Source organism: Triturus cristatus, chromosome 9 (assembly GCF_964204655.1).
Source record: "Triturus cristatus chromosome 9, aTriCri1.1, whole genome shotgun sequence".
Lineage (NCBI taxonomy): Eukaryota > Metazoa > Chordata > Amphibia > Caudata > Salamandridae > Triturus > Triturus cristatus.
Window position 1 is genome coordinate 999,517,715 of NC_140592.1, and position 20,823 is coordinate 999,538,537.

At 42.8% G+C, this 20,823-nt stretch overlaps 1 protein-coding gene across 19 annotated transcripts in view; it reads right to left on the reverse strand.

Moving 5' to 3' along the window:
* NRXN3 (neurexin 3) overlaps positions 1–20,823 on the reverse strand; it is a 2,213,138-nt gene that overhangs the window by 39,718 nt on the left and 2,152,597 nt on the right. For 9 of the 19 annotated variants that reach the window (XR_014968865.1, XR_014968861.1, XM_085626626.1 and 6 more), the window contains one exon: positions 5,501–5,588. Coding sequence is in view for 14 of the 19 variants with exons in the window: in XM_085626626.1 (XP_085482752.1) it covers positions 5,501–5,588 (88 nt within the window). In the remaining 5 variants the exon portion in view is untranslated. The remainder of the gene's footprint in view (positions 1–5,500; positions 5,589–20,823) is intronic. The other 10 variants (XR_014968862.1, XM_085626628.1, XM_085626620.1 and 7 more) reach the window with 3 other exon arrangements.

A 20,823-nucleotide genomic window follows, 5' to 3' on the forward strand; every position in this document is an offset into this window, starting at 1 on the left:
GAGAGAGTATCTCTGGAACCCAGGTCCTTTGAATGTTTTTACAGCAAAGATTTAGTTCAATTAGATTATTATAACTAACCATTCCAAAATAAACTTTTACACAGTAATTATACCATCCTAAAACTGTAACTTTATATATTCTTACTTTGTGGGTTCTTTTAAAAGTTATGACTTTAAAAAAAAAAGTCTCCCTGCACACAGTTCCAAACTGAGTTAGGTTCTGGTGTTCCTTTCTTGTGCACAGAAAACATAGAGAGGAAAGAAATACAATTAGCTCACTGTTATAGAATGCAGGGGAGGAAATGTATTAAGTCAATTAGAAAACTGTAATACATTTGGATAATGGTTCCAGGGGACTCAATGTCACCAGGGAGGAACTATTAAATCATAAAATATATTTTGACTTCCTAAGATATTCTAGGAGTAGAAGACTTGTTTCACCTCAACTTCACCTCAAAGATCCAGAATCCAAAGGGTTGTAAAAATCAATCCTAGAATAGTGTTTCTGGTAGCACAGAGTGACATGTAACTTTAGGATGGGATCAAATGGTAAACCCCATTCTCATTATTTCTACAAATCTATAGTTTTGGGAGAGCTGGACTCTGGAGTAGAATCACTGTAAGTCAAGACTAGAGGAAACAGTTGGTAGTCAGGGTGGTTTTGTGAGGGAAAGTTTGAGTCACAAAAGAGGGGCCAATCTCTTTAGGGATATCCATCTGGATTTACTCTTCGAGGCTAATAAAAAATGCTCACATTTGTAAAGGATGTGATAATTTTAAGGAGAAAACACTAGTAGAATTTCTCCTACTACACAATCCCTACAATATTGTGGATTTTTTTCTAGTTTTAACACTTCTTCAACAAATTGGAAAATTTAAAGCATCGCCCACTTTAAAACAGACCGATAGAGAAAAATTCCCAGCATCGACCCACTTTAAAACAGACCTGTAGAGAGAAGAGTCTCATAGTGACCAAAGAGGGGAAATGACACAGGAAAGAGCAGGATGGTAGAATAGGTTTCCTGATTTTTTACGAGAGAGAAAGAATGAGATAGCAAGAGACAGAGGCAGAGAAATAGGGACAGGGGGCTATGGGATTATGGGAGAAAGAGAAAAGGGGCAACAGAAACCCTCTTGAGTACTCTGCCATTTCAAGTTTCTAATAAGTACATTTCTGAAATTATTCTGACTCCAGGGTACCTGCAATCTGTCGACATAGTTGACAGAACCATACTAAACATCAGGCTTCCATTTCTGCTGATTTATAAATAAGAGATCTCAGATGCCAAAGCCCCACGGATCATTGGCAACAACCAATACAGTGGGTTAGTGCATTTCAGAAGAACCAGACGTGGCCTCTGTGCAAGGTTTTGAGTCTAGGTGTGATCTTTGGCTTTATCCAACTAATTTTCAAACACCAAATAGGTACAACTGCAGAGAAAGTGCCCAAAGTTAACATTCCTGTGCCACTTTTCCCTCAGTAGGCTTCCTAGTGGTATTAGATGTTGCAAATCCTCCAGTTAAGGCAATTCCCTCCAGGAACCCTGATTAGCAGGATTGTGTCTCCACCTAGGGCCACATTTCGAGAATGGACCCAATGGAAAAGGAAACAAAGCCCTAATGGAGCATCTGTTTTAAAGCCATTCTCTGTTGATCTTACTCCAAAGAGGTAAGAATAGAGCATGTGGACCTGAAAACCTACTGCCCTTCTAACAGAGGTTAGGGAAGCAGATCTCTTCCACTGTGCACTCTAACTTCGTACCATCTCCCTTAAAGATGGGTACTCCATCAGTGGGGATTTCATACTCTCCAAAGATGCCCACACCTTACTTGCCTGCATGCCTTATTTAAGAGTGGATCATAAGTGTGAATCCCTAGATGAACCACACCAAGAGATCCACAGCCTGGTGTGATTGAATTGGGACTTCAGTCTGTATGTAAGCTGTTCTCCTGAACTAGGAGCGTTCCTAAAAAGTGGCAATGGAAGCAGCACTGGAAGATAAACAGCCACCAAAAAGGAGAGAAACAAATACAGAGTGGGAGGAAAACCGGAAGAAACCATAGCGCCCCTTGAGAATCAGACAAACTATTAGTATGCCGAAAAAATTATTAAATGCTATGTGTGCATGGCTATATTTTCAAGGCTTCAAAATGTTGAAGATCACTGTGCCCTCACAACTTTCATTGTCTGGTGCTGCAAGGAAGCCCTTAAGTCTGGTTTGTCACCATCCACATTTTATCTTGCGATAAGTGATAGACATGAACTGCTGATTGTGTCGTATTACATCTTGAAGGAAGGATATATAATACACTGAAAAAAAGTGAAAATCTTACACAGGGTTCTCGCAAGGCGGTCCTGGAGAGCCGGATCCATGCCAGGTTTTTATGATAACTACATTTATCTAAATGAGGATATGCTAAAAACCTGGCATGGATCCGGCCCTCCAGGCCTGCCTTTGGACTGGAGAACCCTGCTCTTATGGAAGGAGTAAAGATGACGGAACTGATGTATAAAATTTCCATTTGAAAAAGTGGTTGCAAGTTGCTCACTGACTTTTTGTGACTGGAAAAGACTTATACAAACCGACCTATGTTGTTATAGGCTGGTTCACAACCAAAATTCCAAATCATAGCAAGTTGCAATCTGATCTACCTCATCAGTATTCGTGAGGTAGGTCTCAAATTGCAGCACATATGATTAGAGGCAATGACAAGATGGTGGCCTGCTGGGGCCAGCAGAATGCCATATCTGTGACCACATTTTAAAGTAAACTTTTTTTTAATGTAGCCCATTTTACTTAAAGGAAATGGGGATGCATTTAAAAAAGAAAAGATTTTTGTACGTTTGTTTGAGAGTTGCCAGTGGTCCTCCCGACCACTGCTTACTCCCCAACAAACTCTTTTTATACTCACAAAGGGGAAAGAGTCCCAAAGGGACCTTTACCCTTTTGAGAATGTGTTACATCCCAACTTGAGGACTGGTGACTTTTCAATGTTTTGTGACTTGATTAAAATAAAAAATTTCCATAACAAATTATTGTTTGAAAAGGACGACCTAAAGAGGCGTCTTCCAAATAGTGAATTGCTATATCTTTCTTAGCTAATTTTCCAATTTGGTACCATGTTACTGAAAAGCAAAATGGGTTACGTACATTTAAGAAAGCAATTTCACAGTTGCAAGCCCTCTTATTTTGCGAACCGCAGTCTTTGCAATCACAAATGGCTTTGAATATCAGGCCCTAAAGCCTTCTTTTATGGGGTTTTGGCATAGGGCAGCACAGCAAGCCACCTACGCTATGTCAACCTGAAAGGGCAGGAATGCACCATATTTATCCAATACGGGGCACAGCTGATCTTTCCCCCTGTGCTGGCGCCATTTCGGCAGCCTAGTGCCAATGCAGGCACCCTTGCACCGTTGTGCAAGGGTGCCTGTATTGTCAGCAGGATTGTTTTTGTGTAGGGAGGGGACATTCCTGCCCAAAAACAATCCTGGGAGGCTTTTTCATCTTTCAATGTGTGCTGTAAATGCAGCACACATGGAAAGAGGAAAAAACAAGGAGAAATAAAGTTATTTCTCCTTGTTACACCTCACCCCACAGGTGTAGGGTTTTGGCACATACCCAGCTTTACATGGTTTTGAAAATCTTAGGAAGCATCAAAATCCATAGGTGTTGCATGAGAACACACACCGCAATGCCCATGCGCTACCTTGCCTTACTCCATATCTATGAGGCCATTCAAAGTCAAGCAAAGTGTTTGCTCCGTCAGCACAAGGGGCTCATAAATAGGCCCCTAAGTTCTGAAACGTTACAAGAAGCTCTCAGTTACAGCCTTAACATGAAAATGTGGTTCTCTAAAGTAGTCCTATACTGAATTAAAAATGTCCAATCTGCAGAGTAGTTTGTGGAATTTCCTGAAATTCAATGAACACTTTTGAACATTCACACAGTGAGTTTGGAGCAAAGGAGGTGGCTTCCTACAAGACTTTTCCCCTTGGTGGACACAATTTGCAGGTGACTCATAAATTGTTTCCATGCACGCAGAGAAAGAAAGAGCTGTTGAATTTCACCCATTTCACCTGAGAAGAACGACTCGTGAAGACAGTGGCCTTGGAGTGAATATAGCATAAAGGGGAAATGTATAGAGCTCCAGTCATTCCATTTCTAGCTGCTAAAGATGTCATGCCAACGTAGGAAGCCTGGACAAGCTTGTTTTTAGGTGGAAACTTGTACAAGTGAGCAGTCATTTTAGATAACCCAACATTTGGGTTTCATGACAAACTGGATTCCACCACTGTGGCCTGATACACAGTTTTGTCAGCCTCCACTTCTTTCCTTGCATAACTTTCAGCCAACATTGCCAGCCAGGTTCAAAACAGTCAGATTCTACCACAGAGAACTGGTAGAACGAGCAATGGAAATCGCTCAGCTTCTTTACTTTCAAATTGTCAGTTGCCTTCAGTTAGTCAAATGATTTTAAAACCTTGGGTGATCAAAAACACAATTTTGTAACCTTTTTTAGTGAGAAGAAAAAAATTAAAACAACTCATGTGCTGACAACTTTTTATATCACATCTACAGAAGTAAAACAGAAATTAAATAAAAAAGAAAACTCTGAATACACAGAAATTCCATGATATCTGTTCTTGATGCTCAGTTCATCATCATCAATGCTCAGCTCATGACAAGGGTCCCAAAGTTTGCCTGATAAAAGGACAGCCGCATTCTTTGGGACATCAGGCCTTCAGCTGTAAATTGTATACCCACCCACCATTAGAAATTAAAACCATAAAAATAATTAAATTAAAAATCTGCTGAGACATTTCAAAATGTATCTGGTTCTAATCAGAGGGATCATCAGCATTAGGTGGGACGGGTTGGTGAACCCTGGCCTCTGTCGGTTACTTTACTGTCAAAGATACATTTTGGAGCATCGCTGCAGTTGACACAAGGCTCAGCCATAGTGATAACGCTGCCTCTCTGCCTGGCCAAACGTCCCCCTCCCCACAGCCCGCCCACTGCGCGTGCTCTCACCGTGCAGAAAGCAGCGTTAGCAAGAACATGGAGTCTGTGTCAACTGCATGCAGAATCCCATGGTTCGCGCAAAGGCGCGGCTGCACAGCAATTAGAGGGATTAGAGGAATTTGCAATTCATGAACTTGTGCTCATGTTTTAAGATGTTTTTAAGCAATACTTGGGTGCCTCTGGGAATCCGCTCAATAGTTGCAATTTGGTCTAGGTTTAATATTCATGAATAACAATTTTTTTAACTGCTCTTGCTCTGGTTTTCACACCTTTCAACGTGACAGGCTGTTGGGTTAATTTGTTTTAGCTGCAGCTCCATGGGATGTGATGCTATTTTGTACAAACCAGTATGCATGTATTTATGTATGTATATATACATATATATGGTATAATATCCACTCTCACACACATATCTATATATACATATAACTTAATTGCATTGACAAACAAAAAGTAGCAAGCAGATTGAAACTGACCTGTCTTACCAGTGCTAGGTTCACATTCTATTATGTCTTCGTCATCACTGGAGCATTCGGCTGAGGATACAATGTCATCTGATGTCTGCTTTGGGGATACAAGGAGAACAAAATAGAGGATATTACAACCAGTTTATTGCCTTGTGCCAAGTCAGAGCCTCATGCCTACAGCACGCTGCAATACATACTATAACGAGCATATTTATAAAATAGTCTGGCTGGTTAGAGCTGGTGATGCCGTGAAATGGTCAGAACAGAAAGCAAGGACATTTTTTGTGGGAAATTATAGTTTGAGAACATTCTACATCAATGTCTTCAAGAACTAGAGAACCTAATGCATAGTACAAAGAAAAGGCTCATGTGGTTGTCAGAGGGCCATGAAGCGGCGATGTGGAGCTCAGGGCATCACAAAGCAAGTTTTCCACTGTGACTTGATACAAGCTGCATTACACAAAAACCTAGCAGTTGAGCAAAACAGCAACCAGTGAAATGAAGTAATTGAGTTAGTGGTACTTAAGGAACCCTCCTTCCCACGCATGCAATTCCAAAGTGTTACAGAAAGGTGCACCTTCTGAAATACGAAGGTGATCACTGCATCGGCTTCTGTATCTGTAATTGTGCACAGAAGGAGAGCCCTTCTGCAGAAGATGATGCATTGGCAAGTCATCAATACATGGATAATCCCCTTGTTGTGTTTGGACTCCTATTTGGACTGAGGGCATACATCCCTCACTCAGGCCATTAAGAGCTTACGTCTTGGAAGGATGGGTGTGTTATGAAAAGGTTACAATCACACACAGAAGAAATTGTTACAGAATAGGATGACAATAAGACCAAATAATATGGACAGAATCAAGGAGAAGAGGGCTGATTCAGGATCCGGCAATGTCATGAAACTATGCAGAAACAGAAACATCAGTGAAGAACTGGAACCTAGTCAGGTGTTGAGGTTCGGAGGGGCGATTGTCATGTGATCCAATAAAAAAGATAGTGCCAGAACTACAGTCCCCAATGCACATTCGTCACACAGCATCAAAAAACCCAGATTGTACCTGCTTCTAAGTCTTCCCAATGTCTGAAGATAAGGAAACTGAGGGATGATGCTGTAAGATGACTTGATTAGCATCCTGCATCTTAGGTGAGGAATCCATCAGTGGTCCTTACTGAACTAGTTTAGGTCTGCTCCCTTCGATATTACAGCTCAACATGTGTGGTAGAGTGAGGGGGCAGTAGGTATCACTGTTTCTCCCGGCTCTAACCCCATCCTTAGCAATGCGGTCCTCTAAGTGGCTGCCGTAGTTGTATGCTGATGACAGCTATCTGGTCCTTCTGCCCAGAGACACAGTGGGAGGCTGGCACATTACACGGGATATGCCCACGGCCTTTGAAAACAGGAAGCCAACGCTGATGAAAATAAGGACCATGTTGCCTCTCCAGACTACAAAGCTTCAAATTGACAGCAATCCTGCGGAAACTGTATGGTATTTGGGTGCTTCCTTTATTGCTCAGCAAAAATCAGCAAAACCCGTCTGTAATCAAATTAAATTGCGTCAGCTTCAACCTGCTCGCATGTGGCCCTATTCCATACACCTTACTCAGTTTCCCCTTTGTGATTCACCTGTGCTTGGACGCTTTCAGTCAGAAATTGTGCCTTAATATACATCATCTTGTCTTTGAAATATTTTTTTAGATCTTTTCTTCTACAATGCTAACACCCTGGAAGTCTTCCAAGTTCTTAGCTGTCTTGCTCAAAGCTTCACATCCTTCTCTTCTCCATGCAAGACAACTAAAGGTCCTCTGGGTTTACAGACACAAAGGCAACAATGCAGACAAAAAGCAATACTGATACACAGCCAGAGAGTAGTCCACAACACACACACACCAACGCACACAATTATACACCTGTTAGTTTGCACAGACACACATACACCCATCTCTCCACTCCAGGCTGAAGCATACTCAATCAAGAACGTGGATAAATACAAACAGGCATTCATACACATATACATTACATACACACAACAGCACATAGACCTAAAAAAAAAAATATGGAGGGACATGGAAAGTTTCAGGAGTCATCAAGCACTCTCACATTAAGAAAGGCTCAAACACACAGATGCACACATCCAGAGAACAGCCATGAGCTGATGATGAGGCACAGGAGGCCCTGTTGCATTATCCTCTAAGAAGAGTAAGGTAAATTACCTCCCAGCCATGGGTAAGGATTGATAAATGTATAAATACTGTAGAATGGAAAAAAGGCATCAAAGGGTGACTTGTGAATCCCACACTGCGACAAGGGCTAAGGGAGTCTCACCTTTGTTGGGCATCACTGGCAGGGCTGATGATGCTACCAATGGAAAGGGAACGTCCTGCGCTAACCTCCTCAGGTGCAGTGGAGTATATGAGGGCAGAGACAGATTTTGGAAGGCGGGAAAGGCCAAAGTAACATTATCTGACTATCCATGGTGGTCTGTGGCCGAAAGGTCGGGTAGATAGTTTATAGCACAAAATAATGTGATCCATTGTAATTTCATAAAATATAGCAGCTATGGTATACCGTATAGCAGTGCAATAAAATATGACATAAGGAAATGTAAACATCATATTTATACTACTTTTTAAAAATAAAATAGAAAGCTAGAAAAAGTATGTTATTCTCTGCTATTAGGGAAAAATGATTCTTATTATCCCCAGGTCACTGGTCATATTACTCAGAGTGGAATGGATGAGTAAACAATGAGACAATGACTTTTACCATCACCAAATAACAATCTTTACGCAGTCTTAAGCAATAAGTGGGCATAGTGTTCAATGACATTGCAAACAGGAACCTTCCCTCATATCTAGTTCTGACGATAATGCTTTCCACCTTGTTCGGTCCAAGGCTTAAGACCGGCTTCTGTTTTCTCTTCCGGGCACTGAAGACCCTACTCTTCTCCAAGGTTTGTCACCATGTTGGAGGTGTATTGGGCAGAATATTTCTTAAGACACTGTGCTTACCTGCTAAGTGATTGACTGGTTCTCCACCAATGGGTTCTAACAAATGTACAATATTGTAGCTTCCCACTCTCTCTAATATTTAACTGAACCCCAAAATACCGGGAGACCACCACTGAGTGGTTTGTGCGCTATAAATAAAAAAAATGAAAAAAAAAAAAAATAATGTAAAATTAATGCATGTGGCTGCAAAACATTACATGTTTCCCACCGGACAAGAACAGGTGATAAACATTCTCAGTGTCAGTGGTGAGCATCCTCCTCATGGGGCATCTTAATACCACCTACATCACTGCGGCTCTAACCAGAGACGCGACCCGTAATGAGATTTCTATCCCTTCATGGATCATGAGTCACAGTGTGATATGCAGCAGCAGGAAGGTATTTGATGAAGTACTTCTACCGCTTCAGAAATCTCTCGACTACCTCACAGCTATTGGTATAGTCATTGCAATGCGGCATGTGCCTATTAATGTGGAACTGTAAAACCCCTCTCAAGAGACATTTTCTGCTCTAACCAGTCTCCCGCAAGTCTCATGCGTCATTTTACTTAGATGGGTTATACCCCCAGGCAAAATGTGCATGTGAAATACCTGCCAATGGCATTTCCTGCATGTTAGAAATGGGGGTCTCCAGTTGGCAGAGGTATGCACCTTTGTCCATGTATTGACCCTTCCTTTTAGTCACGGTAAGGGAGTTACCCAATTTAGATAACGCCTGCTCACCCCCTTGGTAGCTTGGCACGAGCAGACAGGCTTATCCCAAAGGCAATGTGTAAAGTATTAATTCTTTTGCTCACAATGCCACCCCAGTTTAGACCTGGCCATTTGCAAATCAGTCTTGACCCTGTTCCTTGTGGGAACAATCCAGCCCGAACTGCCAAGCCAGGTCCTCCCTGGACCGGAAACAAGCATCCTAGGACCGGATTCGGGTGTTTCAGCCCTCTTCAGCCAGGATAGCTTGATTCCAGTGGCACAGTGAGCCCAGGACCCACGTCTGGGCATACCTGGCGTACTTCGGGCGAGGAAGCAAAAGCAACTCCAATGTTAGCCTATTGTACAGAGAGCCTTTCAATAGTGAAAAATGAAATTGACAGTATTTCACTTTCAGGACATGTAAAACACACCAGCACATGTCCTACCTTTTACATACACTGTACCCTGCCCATGGGGGTACCTTTGACCTAACCGAGCAGTGTCTTACATGTAAGAAAAGGGAAGGATTGGGCCTGGCAAGTGGGTGTATGTGCCAGGTCAACATGGCAGTCACAACTGCGTGAGCAGACACTACAATGGTAGGTCTGAGACATATTTACAGGGCTACTCATGTGGGTGGCACAACAAGTGCTGCAGGCCCACTAGTAGCATTAGATTTACAGGCCCTGGCACCATCAGTGCATGTTACTAGGGACCTACCAGTAAATAAAATATCCCGATCATGGATAACCAATCATAATAACAATTTTCCTAGGTAGTTCTTGCACTTTGACACTGATCAGCAGTGGCAAACTGCCGAAAGCATCTAAGCCAGTAAAAACGAAATCCAGTATACCGTCAAAAAAGCAGGAGGTAGAAAGCACGCCAAGGATGCCAAGTCTAACACTGCGATACACATATTTTAATGACATTTTGACAAACGAAACTATTTTGACCCTGCTGTGTTCTTGATTCAAAGGTTCAAAACCACAATCTATGGAGCAACACCAATAAGCCTTTAACTTTGGCAAAAACGAGAAAGTCTTGGCACAAAATATAAAGCTCAAAATATCGTATGGACAAAATATTGAGTTGATAATATCGAGGACAACAATATATTGTGAAAATAAGTTTGTATAGGTAAGCAAAGTTTTACCATACATAACTTCACATATATGTACCTTGATGATATATATATATATCTTCAAGGTACGTAGACATGGAGTTAAGAATAGTAAAACTACACTTACCTATTTGCACTTTCCTTCTCAATATTTTAGTCCTTGATATTTTTGACACGATATTCTGTCCACACAAGATTTTTGACTTTGATATGTTATCAGACAACCAAAACAAAAACAAACATTTAAACTCTATCTTGAAATTAAACTAGCTTATTGCTTGGTATTTTAGTTTTGTTTCAAAATCATAGGAGCCCCAACATTTGAAGGCAAAACAATATTTCTCATGAGCAACTTACAACATCTCTAATATCAATAAACAGTTATTCAGCTGCCTGCCCTGGAGACTCCAGCTTCTTCTATGGATGCTAACCCTTTAGAGGTGGATGTTCTACCATCAAACTATAAAGAACTCGACTAGTAAATGTTGTTACGCAACCAGATGGGATAGGACCTTCTCTGGTGCTGTCTACCACCTGGCACTACCTACAATTAATGTCACCTGGGGCCTTCACTAGCCATATTGGCTAATAACGTGGTTGATGGAGCGCCCCATTCATGAAGTTCTGGTACCTGCTCTGCTTGCCACTGCTAAGAGGGTATCTTAAAGGTGGCATGATTTAAATGTTATCTTCAAATTCAGCAAAAGTTGGGAAACTATCCTCGCAAAGAATTGCACTTAGCCTCTGACGGTTCAGGTTGATCATTTCCCCACTGTCCTTTTTGGCTGCAAAAGCTGTCCCTCTTTGTCTCCACCTCTTCTGTTCAAAGTTGCAAGCTTCTCACTTTGGAAAACTTACAAAGTTTTTAAAGAGTAAGCAAATTTGTGAGGCATAAGTCCTAGTAACTTTCTGTACTGCTAGTACACACCCATTATTTAACCATTTCAATTGAACTTCCATTGCTTCCCCCTGACCATTACCATGAGTGACTACTGTCTGGAATTTATCATTACTTTTACCTGACCATTTTGTAGACTGACATTTCTTTAACATGCCTCTTGTATGTAACTTGGACAAAATAATTAAAATTAAATTTGTACATTTGCCTTAAAAAAGTAATAGTGCCTTAGTAGTTCACAAAATAATAATTGGCAGCCAAGGCATCACTGCGTGGCGAGGGCGGGGAGAGGTTTTGGCCTGGATGGTCCCCTTTGACCACTTACTTGAGAAGTGAAATACAAGCACAGATATTTGGAGGATCTTGTTACAGCTGATGGCTTTTAAATGAGTTCCATTGGAACTCTGCAGTCGCCCTAAGCAGGCTGCCAACATCTTCTCCCACAGAGAGTTGAGCAGCTGCCGGGGTCACCTGGCCTCCAAAATTTGAATATATTTTAATGAGGCGCTCGCATGAAGAAAAGGATGCATTGTGATGTGTGAGCCAGGCTTCCGATGCTGAAAATGGATCTTTTGTCCTATATGCTGGCATCTAGCAGGTGATTTGCTGCCCGACGATCAGACATCACACGCCTAAGTGGGAATAGTGCTATGCACATGAGCTGTAGCCCACCTGTTTCCGTGGAGAGGGTTTGCCTTGATTGTCCCAGTACCCTTGTAGGTTTATTGAATATGTCCTTTGCCAGAAGTGAACAGACCTAGAGCAGAGATTTCAATTACAGGTCAAGGACAACAGGATCCATGCACATTTTCAGAATAAATACCTGCTATGTTAGATTTATTGTATGGTTTTTTGAAGTGTGCATACCATGTATGTTTGTAGAGGATACGCCTCTCTGGGTCCTTCCCTGGAAACCACTAGCCTAGAAGGAAATCAAGAAATGTTGAGATGAGTGGTGGCTCTGACTGGCACCTGTGGTAAGTACGACTGTGCAGAGCCACAGAATATCAGTATTGCCTGGTGTATGGGTCTAGCTACCCCAAGCGGACGGCTACTTCTAGAGCTGTCAAGTTTCCCAGGTCTTCTGTTCACTGAGCAAATTGGAGAACCCTGGCTGCTTTGCTTTGAGAGAACCAATTACATCCAGAAACCTGGATTTGGTACAACAGATGACAGCCTCTTGCACTGTCTGCAGGTGCTCTACAGGCAGTGAGTGTCTACAGATCTCCACAGGACCCGGCACGCTGTCTCGTCGCTGCCTCCTGCAATGTGAGGAGTTCCAGAACCAAACATGCTGCACGAAACAAAACAAAAATGTTGTTTCCTGCACTTGGCGATCTTGCCGTGCTCCACAAAATCCTGAATGAGATTCAGCAAAGATCACTTCCTCCTGCAGTATGAGATCTTATAGAACCTCACAGACACTGCTTAGGTCTAGACTGTGAGATATTCCAGCAGCAAACAAGCTGCATGAAATACAATAGTGCTGTTTCCTGCACTTTGCAATGCTGCTGAGCTCACCAAAAGCTTGCATTAGACGCAGCAAACATTGCTCTCTACTTATTGTCTCCTGCACTGTGAGATCTTACAGAACCTCAAAAGACACTGCTCCCTCCTACACCGTGAGGTATCCCAGAAGCAAAGAAGCTGCATGAAATACAATAGTGTTGTTTCCTGCACTTTGCAGTCCTGCTGAGTTCACCAAAACCTTCCATGAGACGCAGCAAACATTGCTGCCTACTTACTGTCTCCTGCACCCTGAGATCTTACAGAACCTCACAAGACACTGCTCCCTCCTACACTGTGAGATATTCCAGAAACAAACAGGCAGCATGAACTAGCAGACACAGTGTTGTCTCCTGTACATTGCGATCCCGCAGAGTTCCACGAGAGCCTGGTTGAGAGCCCTCAAACAGTTCAGTCTCCTGCATTGACACCTTTTGCAGAACCCCACAAAACTGCATGAAACAAAACAGAGTGCTGGCTCCACATGCAACACTCCACAATAATCCGAATGAGATGCAACAAAAACTGCTATCTCGCCCACTGTAAATTCCTCCAGTGGTGACATAATTATTGGTAAGGGGTATTATATGTTGATTTTATGGAGAAAGCTGAATAAGCTATACAGAAGGACACTTTCCCCATTACTGTGAGGTCCTAAAGTAACACCTAAATCTGACCAGCACTTGTACAGCTCAAGATACACTCTTGCCACGTCATATTTTAGGACCTTTTGAGCTTGAGACCCAAGCAAAACACTTCTCCTGTCCCCTTTTTTATTAATACTGCTTACGACTGCAGTGCAGTTGTACTACATTACATTGTTATATTATCTTACGTTGTGTTATGCCTTCCCATCAGCCATGTAGTGCGATAGGTTGAAGTATTTTCCCTTGAGTGCTGGTTGACCATCAGGTACCTGCTCATAGTGCAAATGTCAGACTAGAACTTTCACTCAACAAAACAGAAAGTGTGGAACCAGAATAGCATCTGAAATATATGTCATGTCCTTAACATCTTCTACAAATAATATTTCCTCATGAAAATTCATAATAGGAAATCAATGGGACGATATTTTTGTGAATGATGTTTAGTACATGATACCTAAATCGGATGATATTACTGTATGAAATACACTCTACCACTGTGAATATATACCGTTTATTGAATAATATAGAGTTCTTTGTTTAGGCAGGTTATGCCATTGATTCTTAAGGTCTGGGAGGTAACAATAGGACTACGTTTATGATAGAATAACGAACACAACTTTTACATCATGACCTTTGTAGGGAACTCCATGCAAGTACATCAGACATAATCAGAGACCTTTCCACCTGCGCCATGTGATCAGAAGGAAGTCCCTGAAAAACGCTAGAGGTGTTCAGCATTGGCACACAAGGGCAGGAGCCATGGCTGAATTTCCGGCTATCCATATGAAAAGAATTTACGCACAATATATAAATTTAGGAATCATGTACTTATGCATAAACTTATTTACACTGGAGTTTTGTATAGTACTGTAGATCAACTTTTGGTTACATTAGAGCTTTCCTACAAACAATGGATTCAAATTATGGGGCAGCTAGAGTCCACTTGACAATGGGGGCGACCAACCTGATATTTTTAATCGCAATTTCCAAGTGATGCGGGTTCACTTGGAAACAAGCTGGAACAGTTCAGTTTTCAGGCGCTTCCTTAAACCCAAGTAGTTGGCCTCTCCCCCAGCTTTGGGATCAGTGTGTTCCACAGTTTAGGGCCCTGAACACGCGGGCTCCTGCCACCTTGTTGGATGCAGTTGATCATCTTAGGGTAATTGGCTGTGCAGATTCAGAGTACAGGATCCCTTTAGGCATCTAGTCTAGTATTAGTCTGTGTAGGTATCTACACTCTGCTATTGAACACAGACAACTGGGAACAAGTCGATAAATCAAGAAACATGAGGGAAACTGACAAGATCAATGCAGCAAATTAACAAACTGGGTTGCATATAAGCCACAGCTTGTTTCTGCTTCTAGAAGCTGCGCCCAGAATGATAGATACATCTGCTTTATTTTCTCTACAGAAAAGGAAGACGCATTTTAGCATTCTGCAACATTCCAATCATCAAGTTTTGTTAAATCAATCTGTTCTTTGGTTACCAAGAAAAATTGAGGTCTTCAAAGATTGTCAAATTAATGAATTAACAATAAAAGGGTCACAAAATGAACATGTTATGCTTTGAAAGACAGAGGGTAATGAGTTCATTGAGGCTTTTAGAAAATAGGATGGAAGTTGAAGAAAGGTTTAGAAATGTAGGAAGTTTATTTAGTCTGCCACTACTCTAGTCTGCCCAGTGGGAAATAATAAAACCTTATCTGTTATGTGCATTTGAAGGAATTGTGGAATGTAACCTTCGATAGAGTGGCTTATCACTCTTTCTTCTAACCAAGGCACTCAGTGGAAAGATAGAACCACTGGCTCTGGATGGGACTGAGAAGATGATGCTTGATGGCAAAGTAAATGATTTAGAGGGTTGGTACTGGATAGGGCATTATGTCTTGCAAACTCATTAATGGACCATGAGTTAAGACTGAAATTGGGTTGGTGCCCCTGGGATCTATTGACTAAATAATATGTATTGACTTCTTGAGAGGACACTATAAAGACACAACATATAAATTATCAGCTCAGTGTTTCAAAAATGCTGAGGGGGTGAAAACTTAACTTTTCACAGAATTGGACTGTTCCTCCTAAATGAAGTTATACACCTGTTTGATTTATCTAGGGGAAAATTATCTAGAAGAGGGCTCCTATGAAAGAAATAATGAGCCTTAGTCAGCACCGAGATCAATATGTAGACAAAAAGACCTCAGTTGCGATTACCCACAATTGTTTAGATGTCCCTGATGCTTTTTACCTGTTTCTCGAAGTCCCATATTAAACTGCAGATGGAAAGCTTGAACTGCAGTGGGATCTTATGTTGTGTCAAAATAAATGTTTTAGGAGAGAATAATGTGCTAGGGCTGGCAAAGTGCTCTGTTCAGTATTTGCTTCTATTGTAATTGCCCTGTATTTTAACATTGTTTGCATTTATGTGTTATTTGTTCTTACAGTATAAAATATGTAACAGGAAACGATTCTTTAAATCTTTTATTGCCAATGAAGTGTAACAATAGTGCTGTCAGGTAGACAAATTGTTATTATAGTTGAAAAATATGAAATTACATAGTTTGATATGAATTTTGTATTGAATTGAAATGTTCTGTAACTTTATTGCTGTTGGGTCTTTTATGGCACTTAATCAATCAACCAATCAGTCATTTGTAGAGCGCACTACATACCCGCGAGGGTCTCAAGGCGCTGGGGGGGGGGGGGTGCTACTGGTCGAACAGCCAGGTCTTGAGTAGCCTCCTGAAGGTCAGCAGGTCTTGGGTCTGTCTTAGGCTCAGTGGGAAGGTGTTCCAGGTCTTGGCGGCGAGGTGGGAGAAGGTGGTAGTTCTTCGGATGCGAGGGACGGTGGCGAGTGTGTGGTCGGAGGAGCGGAGCGGAGCTGGCGGTTGGGGATGTAGAAGGAAAGTCGTCTGTTGAGGTAGGCTGGGCCGGTCTTGTGGAGTGCCTTGTGTGCGTGGATGAGGAGCTTGAAGGATATCCTCTTGTTGACGGGGAGCCAGTGCCGGTTTCTCAGGTGGGGGGTGATGTGGCTGTGGCGTGGTACGTTGAGGGTCAGTCGTGCAGAGGCGTTTTGGATGCGTTGCAGTCGTTTGATGAGCTTGGTCGGGGCTCCCGCGTAGAGGGCATTTCTGTAGTCAAGTCTGCTGCTGACAAGGGCCTGGGTGACTGTTCTTCTTGTATCTGTCGGGATATACCTGTAGATCTTGCAGGGCATATGGAGGGTGTTGAAGCAGGAGGAGGAGACGGCGTTGACTTGCTTGGTCATGGAGAGCGTTGAGTCGTGGATGATTCCCAGGTTGCGTGCGTGGTCGGTGGGTGTCGGGGCTGCCCCCAGTGCCATCGGCCACCAGGAGTCGTCCCAGGCTGAAGGGTTCGTGGTCCGTGTTCAGCTTCAGTCGGCTGATCTTCATCCAGTCAGCGACGGCCTTCATTCCTTCGTGGAGGTTGGATTTCATGGTGATGGGGTCCTTGGTGAGGGAGAGGATCAGTTGAGTGTTGTCGGCGTAGGAGATTATGTTGAGGTCGTGCTGTCGGGCGATGTGTGCGAGCGGGGCCATGTAGATGTTGAACAGTGTCGGGCTGAGGGAAGATCCCTGGGGTATGCCGCAGATGATCTTGGAGGCTTCGGATTGGAATGGGGGAGGTGGACGCTCTGGGTTCTGCCGTAGAGGAAGGAGGTGGTCCATTCCAGAGCCTTGTCTCGGATCCCTATGGCGTGGAGGCGTGCGCGTAGTGTGCGGTGGCAGACGGTGTCGAAGGCGGCGGAGAGGTCCAGGAGGATGAGGGCCACGGTCTCACCATTGTCCAGCAGGGTCCTGATGTCGTCGGTGGCGGTTATGAGGGCAGTCTCATGCTGTGGTTGCTGCGGAACCCTGACTGGGAAGGGTCCAGGATTCTGTTTTCTTCAAGGTATCGGGTTAGCTGTCTGTTGATGATCTTCTCGATGACCTTGGCCTGGAACGGATGTAGAGAGATGGGCCGGTGGTTCTTGAGGTCTCTCGGTCCGCCTTGGGTTTTTTGAGTAGTGTGTTTATCTCGGCGTGTTTCCAGCTCTCTGGGAAGGTCACGGTCTTGAGAGAGAGATTGATGACGTTGCGCAGATGGGGTGCGATGGAGCTACTGGCTTTGTTGAAGATGTGGTGCGGGAATGGGTCTGACGGGGAGCCGGAGTGGATTGTGCTCATGGTTTTGATGGTGTCATCGATGCTCCCGTTGGCCCAGCATAGCAGGGGGTCATGGTCGATGGTGTGTGGAGAATCTGTTGTGTTGATGTCTGTTGGGGCTGTCTGGGTGTTGAAGCTGTCATGGATGTCTGCTATCTTGCGGTGGAAAAAAGTGGCGAGGGAGTCGCACAGGGCTTGCGACGGCGGGATGTCGTTGGTGTTGGAGCTAGGGTTGGAGAGTTCCTTCACGATGTTGAAGAGCTCCTTACTATTGTGTCCGTTGTTGTCAAGGCGGTCTTTGAAGGAGGTTCTCTTGGCAGTCCTGATGAGGTGATGGTGGTTGTGGATGGCGTCCTTGTGGGCTGCGTGGCTGTCCGTAGTCAGTTCAAATTGTGGAAATAACAGTGAATTTTATCAGAAATAAAACTTGTAAAGAGAGTAGAATCCTCAAGGAAGCTTACTTTGGCAGTACTCCAAACGTATGGATCTCCATCCTGGACACCATCAGAACAAATCCCTCAAAAGTGAGAGAAACATTTGCTGCTCCTAATTCCCCCTCTTGATCTTTAACCACGAATTGTCCATATGAGAAAAACTGAGGGCCTGGTCTAGAGATTTAAGTTTGGATTTAGAGTTTGGCGGTCAGGTCACTCAATTCCAAATGTGATGGATATCTCATCTGCCTTATTTCATGGTTTTTATATCCTATGGCACTTGCAATAAGGCGGGCAGGTTATTTATAATGGTTGTGATGGAGTATGTGTCTGCCGAATTCTAAATTAAGCACTGTGTCTCATATTACTCTGGGACTCTGACTGTACAAATGTTTATTACATTTCAACCACATTCCTTTTGTTTTATATCCCCCTAGATGAAATATTTCATGTAAATATGCCTCCGCCGCCCTGTTTTTTTCCAGTAATTTGGCTTCTTGAGAGCCTGTGTCTAGTAATTGTATGTTCTAAATTCCCACAGTTGCCATTCTAAATTCTGTAAAGTGGTCTACTACCAGCTATGGATCCAGTTAACGCCATATAAAATCGCAAAAAATAAATAAATCACTAGTTTCACTTCCCGATGAGGAATCATGCTGCTAAGCGAACGTTATGCGCTGCTGCAAAATTTTACCTCCACAGCATTGATGAGCATGGTCTGTGGGTTGGGCTGGAGTTTAGGAGGATTGAGGTGCAGAGTTAATCTGCCTGTTGTTCAAGACAGCATGAAAGAGATGGCTATTGAACCAGAGCAGATTATGCTGACTTCAATGTCCCTTACTGGCCGCGTGGAGGGGGCCACGGCCGAGAAAGCAATGTCGCGTAGCACCGCACCGATAAGCAAATCCCTCTAAATCCTCTCAATTTATTTTCTTGGCTGGCAGAAATTACACATTATTTAGGAACTCAAAAGGCAAAAAGGCCCCTGAGAATCTAGATTGGCAGTTTATTGATTCTTTTACAAAGTCTCTTGTGTAATTATACATTTGAATAGGGCTCGGTGGCCAACTTTGTCTAAGTTGCTGGTGGGTGCCAGTGATAAATATTGTAAGCCTCTTGGAGGATAAGCTGAATTTTGAGTGGTCAGCTAGGGATTTCTGTCTGACTGGGGAGACCACTGTGGTGACCAAAATGTTTATTCTCCACTTGTTTGAAAGATAGTGAGTTCAGTTCTAAGAATAAAATGACTATTATGACCATCATATGCTTTTCTCAGGGCATAAAGCAGTGCAAGCTTCCCTTGCCCTTTGCATTTTCTACCTTGCATCCAACACATATATTAGCACTAGAGAAAGAGCAAGAGTGACCCTTTGGAAATACTGAGCATTGTAGAGAAGGCACAATATATGATCAAGTTTATTACAAACACAGACACTCCCTTACAAAGCATCTATTTAAGAATTCCAAAACTAAAAATCGTGGAAATGCCCCAAAAGAATGGAGAGTATTAAAACAATAACAACACTAAATTGCACTTAGTCTGACGTTACACATAAAATCACAAACGACATCAACAATGTCGTCACGAGTGACAGCCTGTAAGATGCTACTAAAAATATAAACATCACAAGAGTTACAAGCTTTACAGTAAAAAAGATAATATGGAGAAAAATGCTGAAAAAGCTGCAGGAACGCTGGCTAATAATAGGAAGTCACAGATTAAGTGGCCTTGAATTGAAAATGAACAGATATCTTAAGCAAAAAAGATTACACAGCGACAACGCATTGTAGTATCGCTGACCGTTACTACTTCTACATGCTTTTGTTCAATATAGGGAAAAAAACAGCGTTAGTACTGACGATTCCTATGTTTTTCTTTTGTTACCGGCAGTAGTACTAGATCTCTCTCGTGTTACTGGTTGTGGTACCTCTAACCATCACTAGATATCCTTTAGGTTACTGGCTGCGTTAACATTTACCATTACTAGATGTCCCGCTTGTTACTTGCAGCAGTACCAGTAACAGCCACTAGGTGTCCCTTGTATTTGAGAAACAGTGCTGCAGTACCTCTGATGTGATTAAATGTTCCTCTAGGTATGTTAGATATAGAAGTTCTTCAGACAGTGGTGTGGGTGTGGCCCCTGATGATAAGGTTCTAATTCGATAGCTGATGTGCTATAGCAGGCTTTTTATTGCCAAGGCAATGGTTGTCTCCTGATGACTAGCTTCTGGGAACAGCGAGGCACATTTGCCAAGGCTTTCCTCACAGTGATGGCCCCCTCAAGTCAGGGCGGCTCGAGGACAGGGTCGGTGGGCGGGTTTGTTCAAGAAACCGTGCTGCTGGTCTGAAGGTTGTTTGCTGGGTAGGCATTCACAACAGTGCTGGAACAGAATTTCAGAGTGGGGGGTGCCGCCATCAATGTTACATCACTGGAGTCATAGGGATTGCGAAAAACCTAGGCATTACACTAAGAAAATGTATAGCAAATGAGCCATGCTCATTCAGCGGGAGAGTGTTAAGCGTGTATTATTTAGCCATTGTTGTATTTTGGAGCACACCATCATAAATATATTACTAAAGCATTATGTGGTAACTCACTGCTGTTTACAAACAGCACATTCACCATTGAAGTAGCCACTAAATGTGTACAGATATGCAGATTTACTGGTAAATTGGGTAATAGTAAATATCATTTTCTCATCACCAAGCAAAGTACCTTGATTTGTTTTCATCCAATACAATCTTTGTGTTCATCACGCTTCAGAATTACAGAAGAAAGTTCTTTCCAACCTGCTGACATAGTTTGAAATATTTGTACAGTGCAGTTACAGTTATTTAAGGTGTTGTGTGTTAGA